General features: G+C 40.1%; 1 protein-coding gene across 1 annotated transcript in view; it reads right to left on the reverse strand.

Annotated features, from left to right (window-relative positions):
- Positions 1 to 5,074: 5,074 nt before the first annotated feature.
- Positions 5,075 to 16,101, reverse strand: part of LOC144035530 (insulin receptor substrate 1-B) — a 34,063-nt gene continuing 23,036 nt past the window's right edge. Inside the window, exon 4 of the mRNA XM_077545287.1 lies at positions 5,075 to 7,768. Within this exon, the coding sequence (XP_077401413.1) occupies positions 7,761 to 7,768 (8 nt within the window). The 3' untranslated portion in view covers positions 5,075 to 7,760. The remainder of the gene's footprint in view (positions 7,769 to 16,101) is intronic.

Below are 16,101 nucleotides of genomic sequence, written 5' to 3' on the forward strand. Positions count from 1 at the left end.
ACCCTGGCTGGATCTGCTTGAAATATGGTCATGTTTGACAATCGTTGTTGTTAAAATGGTTCAATACACTCTACACTGTACAAAATTGTGTTAATCAACACTGAAGAAACTCAAGATTGTCAGCGGCAGTATCGTGTGTGGTGTGTCGTGTAGGTCATCACCACATTATGACAGCAGATGTTTTTCCTCGTAGGGTCTTAGACTCTAACAATTCCCACTCTAAAAAGTTTTTTTAGGTCACAAAATTCCAAAGGATGGTGCCGCTTCCTGAGAAATTAATTCTTCACGCAATTCAAATTGAGAACAAAGACTGTATTCCCGTTCCTCTTGTCCTCATTCCATCCCATGCAGGCGGCAGCTTCTGAGTGTGCTGACACAGATTTTCCGTCCCCCCTTCTGTACTCTCGTCAAGACTCGAGCATGCTGGTGAAATAACGACGAGATGGAAAAAATGATCTGCTCGCTTGTACAACTTTTTTGTTGTTGTGCCAGAATACATAAAACAGAGGAACCGAACCAGTAGCTACTTATTATCAAACATGAAAGAGACTATTTTGGGCGTGCATTGACAACAACATCAGACTATTGATTCACATTTAACCACATAGGATGCCCTCCTACATATTTCGCGAAGTGACTATCAGAGGATTGGGGCCACCAGTGCATTATGGAGGCTCCTGCTACCACTAGAGGGCGTCGCTCACCTATTAATAATTTGCACACGCCAGTTTAAGACTACATGTTAGAGCTTTTAAATGAGTCAGTACGTGTTTTCATTTATGCAGTTTAAAACAGTTCTCGTGTCTCAAAAATATATGTCTGTTATAACTAAAAAACCTTAAGGATCAAGAATTATTGCGAGCCTAGCTATCTTTAGATTTGGGCCCATTAAAAGTGGTGACATGGCTGTGACATAATCACATAAATTGAATAGATTTTTCAATCTGACATGTCTTTCTTCTCTGTATATTGTAACATTTTAAGTTAATTCACCTAACAATGTACGGAAGCGTATTGCATTCACTTGGGGAAAAAAAAAGTCCTGTTTTTCTGACTAATTTTTTTTGGGGGAGCGTTGTTTTTTTGAATATTTTCCCCCCGTTTTTTAAAATAATTTTTTTCCTGTTTTTCTGAATAATTTTTTTGGACAGAAAAAAAATCAGTAAAACTGAAAAAAATATTCAGAAAAACAGAAAGAAAAAAAATACTCAAAAAAACAAAGCAACCCCAAAAAATTAGTCAGAAAAACAGAGAATTTTTTTTTTTTTAAACTAAAAAAAAAATATTTAAAAAAACAGAAAAAAAAATATTCAAAAAGACAACGCTCCCCCCAAAAAATTAGTCAGAAAAACAGGACATTTTTTTTCCCAAGTGAATGCAATACGCTTCCGTACAATACGCTTCCGTAACATTCAATATGTTTGAAGATGCTGTAAACGTGCGGCTTTAGCCACAGGCGCTTCTCCTCAACCAACAGGTAAACAAGCTTGTTACCTGCCAGTAAAGTAGAAGCTCCTGTGGCTAAAGCCAATCTGTGGCAGGGTTTTTACTTTCTGGACCTGAATTGTCCACCTCTGCTGTGATGTCATTTTCAGTCAACAGCAAGTGGCAAAATGGCCGCCACCTAAGATAAAAACGGATGGGGTTTGCTGCTTAAGTCATAGTCCACAAACGCAGTATCGATCAGAATGTTGTATTTAGATTAGTGGGGGCGCATAGAACATATCATAAAGGATATTTTTGACTTGACTTTAAAGGAAAGGCAACTGTTAATGTTCGCCAGCCTGCGAGCTCGAAAGCCTACGAGCTATCGAGCTAACAAGCTAAAGATCTTTCGAGCTAACAAGCTATTGCCTCACTGTGTGTCACTAAAACGTACATTATCTGCAGTTTGTACCTTTTAAGTAAAGCCTCACATATAAATGAGTCTGTCTTTTAGTACAGCCGAGACAACCAAGGGGCATCAAGTCCACGCTAAGCCGAGATCGGAGCCGCTAACAGGTTCCTTTCACATCACCTGACCCCCTTCACCCTTTTCCCAGCCAGCGAACTGAAAACTCCACCTAAAATACCAACACTTGTCCCGAGTCGCCAGCTCCTTCAAAGAGAGGCCTTACGGAGGTGGAGAGTGTTGAGAGGGGCCCTGCCAGTCAAACACATTGTACATTGGATTAACACTGCCCCCCAGGTCCTTCCACTACTCTCTGTGGCGTGGAAAGTGTAGGACTCCACTTTCCCATAGAGCTGAACTGTATTAACAAGCGTAATGTTTGCGCTGCTTGATTTACACGTTCTTTTCATGTGTGCGGACTACTTCCTCCATGTATTTAGCCGCATGGTGTCTTCTTGCAAGCCCCCCCCCCTTTCCCTCCTTCCCTGTCCCACCCCCAAGTGAGGGGGAATTCTGTAGCATGTGTCGACGCTTTTCAGGGAGCTTTCAGTCAAAATGAAGCCTGGGCACGCCCTCACTTCATTCCCTCTTTCCTCCAACTCACTTTCTTCATGTGGCATTTTTCCTGATGACTGCTAATTTTGCACGTAGCCTTTGATAACAAGAAAACTATAAGGGCAGCAACTAAAAAAGCGCGTGGGGTGTGTATGTGTGTGAAAGGAAAACAAAGAAAGGCCTTTTGTTTTCCTAAGTAAGTGAAAGAGGGGGTGGGTTGAGTATACTGTAAGAAAATGGTTGCTTCTGCATTTGTGGTGAGCGGGGAGGAAATAACTCAGATTGCCCAACAACAAGCCAACCCTTACAGTTTTGGCCATGATGGCATGTTTAAATTCACTTTATTGAGTCTAAAAATTAAATGGGTAGATGGCTGCGGGGTCGGGGGGAAAAAATCCGGAGGATTAGCACAAGTGTCTTTCAGTCTACCAAGTGTAATCCATAGGCTTTTAGTGGCTAAGGGGAACTGTTTATCTTGGTCAAACACATTCAGCAGTTGCTTAAAGTTACTGGAAAAGCTAGATAACTTTTTTTTTTTTTTTTTTTAAAGTGTCAGCTGTGTGAATGTATGTGAATGATTGGAAGGAAGCAATTAGTAATTCAAGCAGCAAGCAGCAATGAACGACTGCTAGTCTGAGTTAGTCAAAGTTAGGAAAACAGAATTAATACAAAATGACTGCCTTCCTAAATATAGATTTAATCCAAAATGGCTGCCTTACTGTTCAATTTCAGGCATGGGACCTGCAACTTTTTCATGTCTCTTATCATGATTGACTATGAGATTCCCTCATTTGCTATTGGAACAAAAAGCTATTTCCTTACATGCAGGCAGCTTCCCGTGCTCGGCACCGTGCAGGAAGTCATAAAGACAGAAAGACTTCCTGTAACGTTGCCACCCTGCAGTGAGCAGGGCAGACTGTACGATGGGGGAGACGGCTGAGGTAACCAGCCATAAAAGCAGCCCTCTCGGCCCATTCAACGAGACCAATAGACGACCACGGAAGAGCGATTCATCCCCGTTTTAGTCCACACTTCCACTCCAGGGCACAGGTCCTAAAAATGCTTTAATTGCATGACACGTCTTGTTTATGGTTGCCTTCAGGTGACCACTTAAAGTGTGAAAGTACACAATTAGGTTTTAGTGCATACCAATATTTTAAGGTCACGGTTCGGTTCACATTTGATCCAGTAAGAACAAAACCTGGTTATGTGTAAATGGGAACATCTGGACATCTAGAAGGAAACGGCAACAGCTTAAATCTTTTCTTTTTAGGAAACTGTTTTTCTTCATTTTTTTTTTTAAGTATGCAGTTTGTCTACTTTCTAGAAAAAAAACAAAGACATGATGGACATTAGGTTTCCAACTTTGTTGAGAGTTGTGGGGTAAGTTTAGAGCCCCTTGAAAATGCAAGCGGGCATTTTAAATTTGATTGTCTCCTTGTGTTTCGGGCATGTGCAGCTCTTGTGTAATATTGTAACCTAGAACTGTTGAATTATGTAACTTAAGAATGAAGTAATGTGTCATTCACCCCTAACAACATTAAAAGCTGGGTTTAAACAATCCTTCAGTTGTACCAATATTAGCATTATCAGAGAGTACAATATGTACTATGTATATGCTGATTAAGAGTCTGAACCTAAATCCTGAAGTAACCCACCTGCTGGCCCCCATCCTTTGGTCATTTGAGCTCTGTGGCTTCCCGCCCTGGGGCAACCCGTCCAACAGTTCGACCTTATCTCCCCGGTCCTTGGAGGCAGGACAAGCACGTCGCCACGACAACAGCATGGCAGTTGTGCCTATTCTCTCCGTCCCAACATCCCTGCGAATGTGGAATGTAGCTAACGTTTGACTTTACAACAATGATGTGGTGTCAAGATGAGACGTAGTGCAATGTTTGTTTGTCTTCTTTTTAAGAACCTGAAATGTCAAATAATGTGTGTTCTTTTTGAGGAAATCAAATAGTTTGGCGTAATTTGAAGTAAATGCAACATTAGTCATTTTTATTTAGAAAAGCACATCGATAGTTTGTCTTCTTTTTAGGAAACAACTTCAATAGATTGTCTTCGATTTAGGAGACTGCAATATCAATAGTTTGTCTTCGCTTTCAGAAACAGCGATAGATAGCAATAGCTTTTGCAAAGGTGGCTAAAATTGGCCTTTACAACGACATGGTGTAACAATCGCGTGTGACAAGTCTGCTTTTTTTTTTTTTCATTTTACATCATCTGCAGATGCTAGCAGATTTCTCATTTCTATTCATTTCTACAGTGGGCGCACAATCACTAGCTGTTCAGATCAGGTTACTTAGCCATCTGTGGATGAGCCAGTTGACAGGCAGCTAATTGAACATTTGCTGAGTGATAGGAGGGGGCTGTCAACTAGAGTGCATAATATCTTATCTATGGCTGCCAGTCAATTATAGGTCCATATAGACAAGCAACCATCCCTTTTCTATAGCACATGAGTATTGTGCAGGGGTCACCAACCCTGAGAAAATTGTTGCAAGCACCAGGAAGACTTCATGTTTGAACTAGTATGTGTGTAACATTCACGCTAGCTAATTCTGCCTCGGACTCGTCCCAAAAAGCAGCAGCCCAGTTTCACAAAACAAAACACACAAGTCCATCTGTTGTTTGACTGAATTCTTTAGTCAAGTTTTTGTTGTTGTTTTGTTTCTCAAGCAACAAATCAATGGCAAAACTCACACGTTCTTCCCATTCAGTACTTTCCCACATTACAAGAGACAATGTTGACTTTTCACGATTAAACAAATGAAGTGTATTGAAAGGAACAAGCAGTGACCATCAAAGTGGGCAGGATTGTTGAGGGAAGTTTGAACAAATCCTGTCGCGTTCCTGATTAAGGATAGTAATGCAGGGGTGGGCAAATTTTCATTGTCAAAGGTGACATTTAAAAAAAAAAAAAAGATACAATACTGGAGGCTCAGTTCTCTCAGATTGTCAGTACGGCAGGATTATTAGTTAATGTTAATTTATCTGTCTAAATGTGTTGCGGCAATTTGTTGTTCTGATATCAGCTGCTTAAATGGGAAAATAGCCAGCGCTAATTGTTAGCCCTATGGTGTTTACTATTTTACGTTAGCATTAATCTAGCATATTTGCAACTCTTTGTTTTACATTTAAAAGAGTTTAAAAAACAATAACTCAATTCTGTTTTAGGGAAGAAAAGCTACATTTTCCCAACACATTTGTTGTTGTAATTTTGACCACACATAGTCATACATTGCCCACCCCTGGTTTGGAGACATCACAAACATTTCATGTGTTTGCCAGTTCTGACTGCATGGAACTACTTTGGTAGCTGCTAATATGGGGACAATTACAAATGGCAGATCCAAATCTGTTCCCAATGAAGTCCAGTTTAGGAACATCACAGACGCGCAAACACATGAAGGCAATTTGCAGCAATGATGATGATTCATGGTTGGTGGTGGTTGTGGTTGGCCGGTGGACTTTGTCGTCATGCATTTCTCAGCTTGTCCAAGCGTAATCGAAGTTAAAACACCAAGTCTTCACAAAAACAGCTTTATCTCGAGTGTCACAATAACTGCGAGACGAGATAGAGACCAGTTCTTCCACTTGCTTGCAAAAAGATAACAGGCGGGGGCGGGGGGGTTACATTTAAAACAAAGCAATGCATCCAAAAGTTGAGCGATGTGGGCTGCGTCTTGAGGAAAGTCTCTCCTGTCGAATTTTGGCACTGAAGTCTCCTCATCAGAGCCACGGCCGACCATAAAGTCCCCTGATAGATGTGTTTTACATCAAACAAGTTACAGTAGGCTATATACATCCAAAAGAGATAATGTACAGAAAAATAGACGTGGTGTAGGACAAGGACGATCCGTGTGATGGGTCAAATAAAACAAAAAAAAGACAGGCACTTAAGTGCTGATGCAGATATTAACATATGAGGTTGGTGAAAAGTTCCTTTGAGCTAGCAGGTTAGCATTAGCCTGGCCGTCAACACGGTTTTGCAGATCCGCAAGTAATACATTATTAATTGTCCTGAGAGGAAATAGGTTTGAGTGAGACAGCTAACTATGAGGTGCTGTATAAATCAAAAACAACATTTACCCTTCACACACACACCAAAAAAAAAATAAAAAAAACTCTCCCACTCAACTCAAAAACTCTCATGTTCACCAAAAAAAGCTCCAATACCAAAAGACCCCAAAAAAACTCACAGACACAAAACTCTCACACATTCACAATCTCTCACATACCCCATAAAATCTCTCATACCTCTCGCATCACAAACATATCTCATTCTCACCCCCCAAAACTCTCATACATACACATAAACTCCCAAACTCACCAAAAAAACAAAACTCATTACTCAAAAAAAAAAAAAAACACACACACAAAAAAAACTCACAACACTCGCCAAAATAACTCACAACACACAAGTAATAACCTCCCAGCTTCACCAAAAAACTCTCAATCTCATCTAAAAACTTCTCCCACTTAACAACTTGCTAACTAACTTATTGCATGAGAGATTTTTGGACCGAGTGAACGTTTTTTTCTTTAAATATTTGTGACAGTTTTGTTGTGTGTGCGAGTTTTTGTGCGAGTTTTTTAATTATTCGTTTTTTATGTGTGTGTTTTTCTAGTGAGTGTGAGAGTTTTTGGGCTGACTTTTTTTGGTTTAGAGGTCTTTTGATGAGCATGAGAGGTGTTAAGGTGTGAGTGGGAGTTGTATGTGTGAGAGGTAAATGTAAAATTTTAGCCAAGAACTAACTGTACAGCTCGTCCTGAACTGTATGGTATGCTACGACATTTTTTGCTACTAGTTTCCACACCTCGTTTACCAAATACTTGTGGCGTGCGTATGGCTCTATTTCATGGCAAAAAATGAAAACATTTGAGAATACAGGAAAAATAAATGCTAAAATGCGGTGCTTAATCTCACCCCATATGACAAGATTGTTTGAGGTGATAGCCACTGTTATCAGTGAATTTTAAAAAGCAAAAGAACATAATGTACAAAATCTGAAATAGGCACTTTTTTAAAGTTCCACACCTGTAAAGATTTTCTTTTCCATACACATTACGATTTGACTTGATCTTTCTTATAGGAGAACTTGAATTCCTTAAAAAAAAAAACACTTTTGTGATTGGCTCCCACTCACGGGATGAAAGCTAATTTTTTGCAAACGTCATTAGGTTTTGCGCAACCGAGCAAGAAAAAAAAAGAGAAGTAGTTTCTATCCAGGGATGACTCCACTTTCCCCCAAAAAGGAGCAAGCAGAGATTTGAGTGCTACCAGATTGTTTCTCCAAGGACGCTGGCATCAGCACTCTGCAAACAGACACAAAAAAAGCGTTTGGTTAGAACAGTTGATAAATATACAAAATAAAATATAGTACCGTCGCCCTACCATTGCGGGTTCGAGGTCTGCTATATCGCTGATATATTCCGTACAGTTTATATATTTTGGTCTAACGCGCTTTTGTATTGGGTGTATTTTCACTGTCAACCACTAGATAGCAGCACACTTACTTATCTGTAGTGTAAATCTGAAAGAAGAACGAAACAGGCCGTGTGTCCAAATTCACAAGGCTGGGTCCCCCGAAGGGCGAATTTGTCGGCTACATTACGTCACTCCCGGCGCGACTCAACAGCACGCACGGTAAGTCAGTCTAAGTAAATAAAATAATTTTTTAATTAACTTTTTTTGTGCAGTGAATTTTAATTTCATCATTATTTTAGCATGTTTTATTTTTCACAACTGAATTACTGTATACTAATTTTGGTCATTACAGTAATACTTGGACAGCTAAGCATTTTTATTATAAATGGCTTGGTTTAAAAAAAAAAGATTGATAACCACTTTGTATAACACTGATACAAAGGAATAAATAAACACCCTCACAAGTATACGAAGTGCTGTTTGCATACCAGGAAAATGATATTAAATAACTAGTAAATCGCAGCCAGGAGAACACAGTGACCCGAAACTACATAAAGGGTGGTGGAAAACATTGCGAGCAAACAGACTAAGAGGGAGAAAAAAAGTATAAAGGAAAGAGCGACGGCACATGATGCTTGTTTGTTTTAACAATCAGGTCATCGCTGCGGCCAATGAGTGCATAGCGCTCAAAGTTAATGCTGTTGTGCACACACAAAAAATTCTGCACACAGTGATACCCTCTCCAAACTTATCTCACAATATACATCAATAATCATGTCTAAAGACGTACCTATTATAAAAGGAACCAACAGTGGGCACTTTTTGTAGGCATAAAAAGCAGGATTGAAGAGGATTGACGCTTTTAACAATCTTGAGCAAAAATGAAGGTGAGTTGAAATAATGCACTTCTTGTTTACATCTTCATCCATTCATTTTCTTAACCGCTTATTCCTCACAAGGTTTGTAAAGGGGCGCTGGAGCCTACTGTTTACATCTTCTATTGTCAAATTTACAGTTTCAAACTAGTGTGCGACCAGCTAGTGGTCGACAGTGGAACTACATGATTTAGTGTTTTTCTATTTGATTATCCTATCGATTATTCCACTGAATAATCGCATTGATTTTTAGCTCAACGCTTGACTGCAGTATCCACTTTCCACCAATAGAAGGTGCTAATAGACCGAAACAGTCATGAGTATTAAAACAGTATAGTGGAGATTTGTGTTTATTGGAATTGAAATGTCTGTGTCTATGTTTTTTTGTTTGACTTTCCCTCAGCCCAAAAAACTGATGTTATTTACAATCTTAATGCTGTAAATAAGCGTAAAAAATAAATAAATATATATTTTTTAAATACACACGGTGTCTGTATGTGCTAGTAAAAATGAAGAAGGCCTCAGGGTTACATTGTGAATGATATTCCGAAAGTGTCTGCATCGCAACAAAGCGGAGCATGAAAATTTGCAGAGTAGAAGTGCTACCCTCACTCGAATGACTCATGCTCAAAGTAGCCACGCTGCCATGAGCCAAAACAACAAATGCACAAACGAGAACTCGCCCCGCTCCCTACAATTTCCCAGCACTGCTCGAATCCTTTAATTGCTGCTCTATATTGAAGCCCCTCCCTCTCTCCCGGTTTGTCTTCCTCCTGATGCAGCGAGCTAAATTTAGCCCCCCCCCCCCCCGGTACAAATGCAGCCATGACGGCCTAAAACACGGATAGGCGTCCATATGTGAGACACCCCCCACCCCACCCCACCCCTCGCGCCAAAACGACGGGACGCTCTAGTGTGCTGCAATGACACGCACATGCACATGAGACATAGACACAGACACTATATTTAGTCTCATAATGATGACCCTTCTTCAATAGCAGACATTTTAAATTATACAGGGAAAGATTGGTCCACTTCCCGAGGTTAATTCACTGACTCACACTCTTTTTTCACTCTGTCAAAAGAAAAATCAAACTGATCTTCTTCATTTCCTTCAACAAGTACACTTTTTTTTTGTAAGGATGGGCAAGTACAAATAGTTTAGTCAAGTGTGCCTTTTGCATAAGAACCTTAAAATTGCACATGCGAATGTTGAAAATAAAGAGGTTACAGACAGCATTATCACCCTCCAGAGTCCTGTGCGTCTGTAATTAAGCGTCTGGGTCATTGGGTTTTACAGTATGTCTCAATCTTCTTGAAAATTGAATGCCTCCATTTTTTATTTTTTTTTGTTGGGGAGGAGGGGCTTGGTGGTTGTAAATCCAGCGGGTCAGTCAGTCATTGCTTCTTCTTCAAGTTGTGCAACTAGAGGATTCATCTCGTCAGCAAGCTTATGTGTAACAGCGCGCGTGCGTGTTAAATTAACAGTTATTAAAAGGCTTATAATTATCATGACATCTATGCTAATTTCCAATCCGTTCTGTGGCTTGTTTTGCTTTTTATATTAGCATTAAGCTAGCAAACTTTGTCAGATAAAATCTTATGGTTTGGTTGAGCATTTTGGTGCTTAAATATAGTGTACATTCAATTCTATTTTGTTTTATGTGTGAATTTTACAGTAAACTTTAACTGGTACGTAGTGAATCTGGGCGGTATTGCGGATTTGTAGCAATTGTTTTCAATTTTAATGTTTGCAGTATACAGGCAAATCCAGATTTTGATTCCACCCTTTCAGCATAGTTTTGCGTTCTGCCACATGTCGGGCAGTTCTATTTATTTGTCATTCTTAGTTGAATTTTACTGTAAAACAGGCAGAAAGAAAAGGCAAAATTAATTTGTTTTAGTTGAAAATATGCACAACAAAGGAACTAAAGTAGCCTACAGTTTTAAAACATTTTCATTCGCAATAAATAGACGGAGATTTATGTGCCGCTGCGTCGTGATATGCGATGAGAAAAAATGTAGTGAGCTGGCTGTCCGAATCGTCAAACAGAATGAGGGCACTACATATTAGGCCACTATATACTGCGGGGCTATGTACTGAATGAAGGGTTAAGGGATAAGGGAGGACATTCAGACACAGCCAAGGCTAACGTAAATGAGCACAGATGCTGACATTTGCTGTAAGGCTGAAGCACAAAACAAGATGAGCAAATATTGTATTTTTATATGCCTAAATGTTCACCCTAACTATGTAATTTCATCTAATGAACGTCTGCTAGCTTAATGCTAACATATAGGGCCCAGACGTGCAACCCCGTAAATTAGCATAGAAATTGACGTTTTCTGTAAGGTTGACACAAAACAAAAGAGACTTAAACATTGTATTTTTAAAGACAAAAATATTCTTCCTAACCATGTAATTTCATCTAATCACAGTCAGCTGTCTTAATGCTAACATATAATCACAAATGGTAATTAGAAAACAAAACAATCATATTGTATTTTTAAATATCAAAATAAGTAACCTAACTATATAATTTCATGCAATAAAATGTGCTATCTTAACATATAATGCCGAACACCCAAGACAGGCTAACATAAATGCAATGCTATTATGCTAATTTACATCTAAAGATTTTTAGCTGTAAGACTTAACCCTAACCCTAACCCTAACCTTATAAAGCTAAAAAGAATTAAACATTTAAAGCACCAAAATAATTTATTAATATAATTTCCTAAAACTAGGCAGAATGTGAAAACAGACAGATGAGCTAACCGAACTTAGCATAGATGCTATGGTAATTGTGAAACTTTAAATAACTGATACTTATACACGGAGCAGCAACACAACATACATTAGCTACAGGTATATAATTGATATTAGTGGAGTTAATTGCATGGGGAGACGTAAAAAGTTGGTGACAAACACGAGGGGGCTATGAACGCAGCGCAATGTGCTCTTCAAAGTTATTTGCCAAACATTACACTGCGCGCAGCTGGCGGGGCCGGCGCAAAGGGCTCGGAAAAACGAGTCCAGTGTGCACTTTCACCCTGTCGCCGTCAATCACTTTTTAAACAACGCCGACAGTTACGTAACAGCTAAATGGCATACTGAACAAGCAGGTCTGGGTGTGTATAGCGCTCACGACCGCGGACGAACCTGGATAACGGTTAATAAATTGCAATGTGTTTAAATTTTGCAGTTTAAAAGACTGAGAAATGAAAGTGCTCACGTCATTGTGTATTTCCCTGAGTGGGCATTCCAGGAGCTGGAATGTGTGGGGACAGGAAGTCAGTGCACCAGTGCTGAGTGGGGGGAACAAGGCAGTGAGAAAAGCATTTTGAGGGGCAGTGGGGGTTAGGGAACGTCGTGTTATCCTATGGGATATGGCCTTAGAAATGAAATGTCCTATTTCTCTCAATTCACATCAAGGAGCAGTCACTCTCAAAAGAAGGTTAGAGAATTTACACGTGTATTTAACACAACGACTGAACATTACCACTGCTAGCTAAATGCTAACTTACAATGGGAAACACTAGAGGCATACGGGCTAACAATTAGCATCGATGTGGCAGCCGCCCATAATATTGCACACTCACATTAGAGGTGTCAAAATGATTAATCAACAAATAATTGATCATCAAATTAATTGTCAATTATTTTGACAAACAAATAATCATTTAGGGTGATTGTTTACCTAAAATAGTCAAAATCTTCTCATTTTAGCCTATCAACAGTTCAGATTTCTGTCATTAAAATATGTCGCGCTGCAAAAACGACACCTCCCCACAATTCATGCATCCAATCTTCACATCAGGAAGAAAACCTGAAAATCCGCACGTGCTACCCTGCACGCTCGGGCAGAATCGGCCAACTTGCTTTCTTGTGCAACATGTACTGAAATGTGACATGGGACATTGTGTCCTTGGCCCATCACACACACGGACCACCAGCCAACATGACGAAAGGCTTTTGGGGATCTCATTTAATCTCTTTCTCTCTTTCTGATGGATTCTAAATCTGAAATCATTTAGAAGATTGGTGCTGATTATAGTAACCTTTTGTTTTAGTTGACCTTGATATTGACCTTGTGAATCACGTGATTTCAACATTTTTCATAAATTGTAATTTCTCACATGTTCTTTATGACCTATAAAAGTTTGAGAAGATATTTTTTGTTGTTGTTTAGGACTCGAAGCAGTAAATACTTAAAGTAACCAAAACCTCAGATGCTCATTGACTATTCATTAAACTTTCAACTTTAAATGAATAGCTGAAGAATTGACTTCTCTGTAGCTTACAATATGCACCAATCTCCTAAATGATTGCAGATTTGGAATCTTTTTTGATTTCCCTTTTCAACAAACACTGTTTTATGGAAGATGGAGCCAGTAGTTTTCAAGTTGAATGGTTTCAAAGAAAGGCAGCCACGCCCCTTTATGCAAAATATGTCAATATTCGGGCGGGCTCTACCTTCCAAACCATTGCTCCGATTGACCTCAAATTTGAGATTTAGCGTTGTGAGGTCATTAACAACAAGTACAGCAAGTTGCATTCAAAAAAAAAAATCTGCTTGGTTCAACCCATGGAATGACCCACACACATGTAACACTAGCACACTCTCACACAATTTAGTCACACCGTAACATATCAAGATGCTTTCACTGATACTCATAAACTTACTTGAATGTGCATGCACACACATGTGTTTGCAGCGTGAGGCCTATGTGATAACATAAACAGGTGGGGCCCTCAATTCAGAGAAAAGCCTCTCCCAGAATGTCACACGGTTGAAGTGTATGACATGCATGGACTTCTTTCTGTTGTCAAACACTACAAACAAATTAGCTTTTTGTGAGTAGCGTGTTGTAAAATTACTGGTTTTCATGTCTTGTATTCAAATAGTTGGGTCTCGGGGTATAAGGTGGTGTGGGTTGTGGCAGGCTTAGGTCATAGCTGTACATGACTAGACATGAAAGGGACACACAAAGAACACATGAAAGCCCCCCTCTAATTTATCACATATGCAGCATTCGGCGGGCGACGTCAGCGCGATGACGCACGCCCCCGGGCCGCCGCACATTTAGATCCGCGCGTGTGCGCTCTGGACAAGATGTGGTTATTCCTATGCACAGGCTGCCAGACCCCAACATCCCCCCACCTCACCTCAATCCCTCCCCTCCAACAAAGAACAAAATGTCACCACCTGGCAAGTATGCAGCATGTCCCTTTCAGCCCAAGCGCTTCTGAATACAAAGTATGTTATTAATGGAAAGCGCAGGGAAATTGAGCAGCTTTCATTCGCAAGCTCGACTTCCTGCTTCTTGAACGCGGATCGCTAATAAGTTCAAATCAGAGCCCGCGGTTAGTACATTGCCTTAATAGTTAGGATGACGCAATCAATTGCTTGAGAAGCTCGTTGTGCGGTGGCTCTCAAAATGGGGTCCATGAGTCCTAGCTTAGGGTTCACAAAATGGCAATAAAGTGTACGTAGCGGCGCTTCACTGGGATAAAAGTTGCACTTTGTCGCTATCTTGTACACATCTTAGTGCCAAGCAACTATGTTAAAGTAAGATTAGAAGCTTAATTTAGACAAAAGTAGTGCTTTGTCACCATCTCGTAGGCATCTTAGTGCCAAGCAAATTGTCAGAACGGGGATGCTTGGGAACCCAAATGCGGGAAGACGAGGCGAGGAGGCAGAGGTTCACTCAAAAATAATTTAATTTCTATGACAAAAAAGATCTTCAAAATTTCCAGATAAAACAAAACATAAAACAAAATATAAAACAAAATATAAAACAAAACATGGGATGGAAAAAAAAAAACAAGCAGCATGACGTGGGGGAAAAACACACAATGAACACACACAGAGCGGAGACAGCAGACTAAATACACAAACACTAATGACACAACAAGACACACCTGGGCAAGACACAAGTGGCTGAGGGCACTGATTGGATAACACGAGGAAGGGCAGGATCACAATTAACAAGACAAGGAAGACACACAAGGAAAACAGAAACTAAACATGACATAACAGAAACTAAACATGACACAAATTATGTTGAAGTAAATTGAGGAGCTTTATTTAGACAAAAGTAGTGCATTGTCAACATCTTGGTGTCAAGCAACTATGGTGAAGTGAGTGGATGAGCTTCATTTAAAAAAAAAAAATAGTGCCCTAACGCCATCCTGTGGCATCCAAGTGCCAATGGATAAAGTTGAGAAGCTTCATTTAGACAAAACAAGTGCTCTGTCATCATTTTGGTGCCAAGCAACTATGCTGAAGTGAGTTGAGGAAGCTTCATTTAGACAAAAGTAGTGCTTTGTTGCCACCTCGTGACACAAGTAGTACCTTCATATTATTTTATGGCATTTTAGTGCCAAGGGACTATGTGGAAGCAAGTTGAGGAGCTTCATTTAGAAAAAAAAAAGTCATGCTTTGCCACCATCTTGTGTCATTTTAGTGCCAAGGAACTATAATAAGGTGGACTGAAGAGCTTTGTTTAGACGAAAGTAGTGATTTGTTGCCAAAGAACTATGTTGACATCAGTTGAGGAGCTTCAACTAGACAAAAGAATCAAGTTGTATTTGTGAAATTCACTTCACAATTGTGACTTTTTTTCTGAAAAACGGGCAACTTGAGTTGGTTCTCGGAACAATTCCTCCTCTTAGCACTTGTTGTTCGCTGCCAAGTGAGGACGCAAACATCCTGTGGAGACATGCTGCGCTGCTAATGCGGCTAATTTAAACCCCGTCAAAGTTGCACATAATGACCGCACCGCCCTGAAAGAGGTGCCGGGCTGGTCACTCTCACATTCACACTTGACTCACCCACACACAGTTACACACTCTCAATATCACACACACAATCTCTCTCAGTCATAAAATGTCACACTCACACATACTAACGTACACACTCACACACACATACTGTACATACACAGTGCCCAGCGAAAATGCGGGCAATTAAATAAAACGGAATCTGCAAAGAACAGGACGCAGTTAGCGGTGTTCCGTTGCCGCCGCTGTCGGCAAGGTGACGTCGAGTCGCGCCGGTGCACCAAAAGGTTAACGACCGCTCTCTGGACATTAACGGCAGCGGTGAGCAAACATGTCCGCTGCCCTTTTTTCGCTTCCATCTGCACTCACTACTTACGTAAGGTCTTCCTCCTTTTTGTCCTTCGAGGAGGAGAGTTGGAGTATTTTGACAGGTCGTCAAAGAAAAGAACCTTCAAGCTGTTTGCAGTTAGACTAAACAGAAAACAAACAGAATAAGACACTGAGTATTTAATTAAAGCAACATAGCTTTGCTTTGTGAAGAAGTCAGCTTAGCTTAATG

The sequence above is a fragment of the Vanacampus margaritifer genome, chromosome 15 (genome assembly GCF_051991255.1).
Source record: "Vanacampus margaritifer isolate UIUO_Vmar chromosome 15, RoL_Vmar_1.0, whole genome shotgun sequence".
Lineage (NCBI taxonomy): Eukaryota > Metazoa > Chordata > Actinopteri > Syngnathiformes > Syngnathidae > Vanacampus > Vanacampus margaritifer.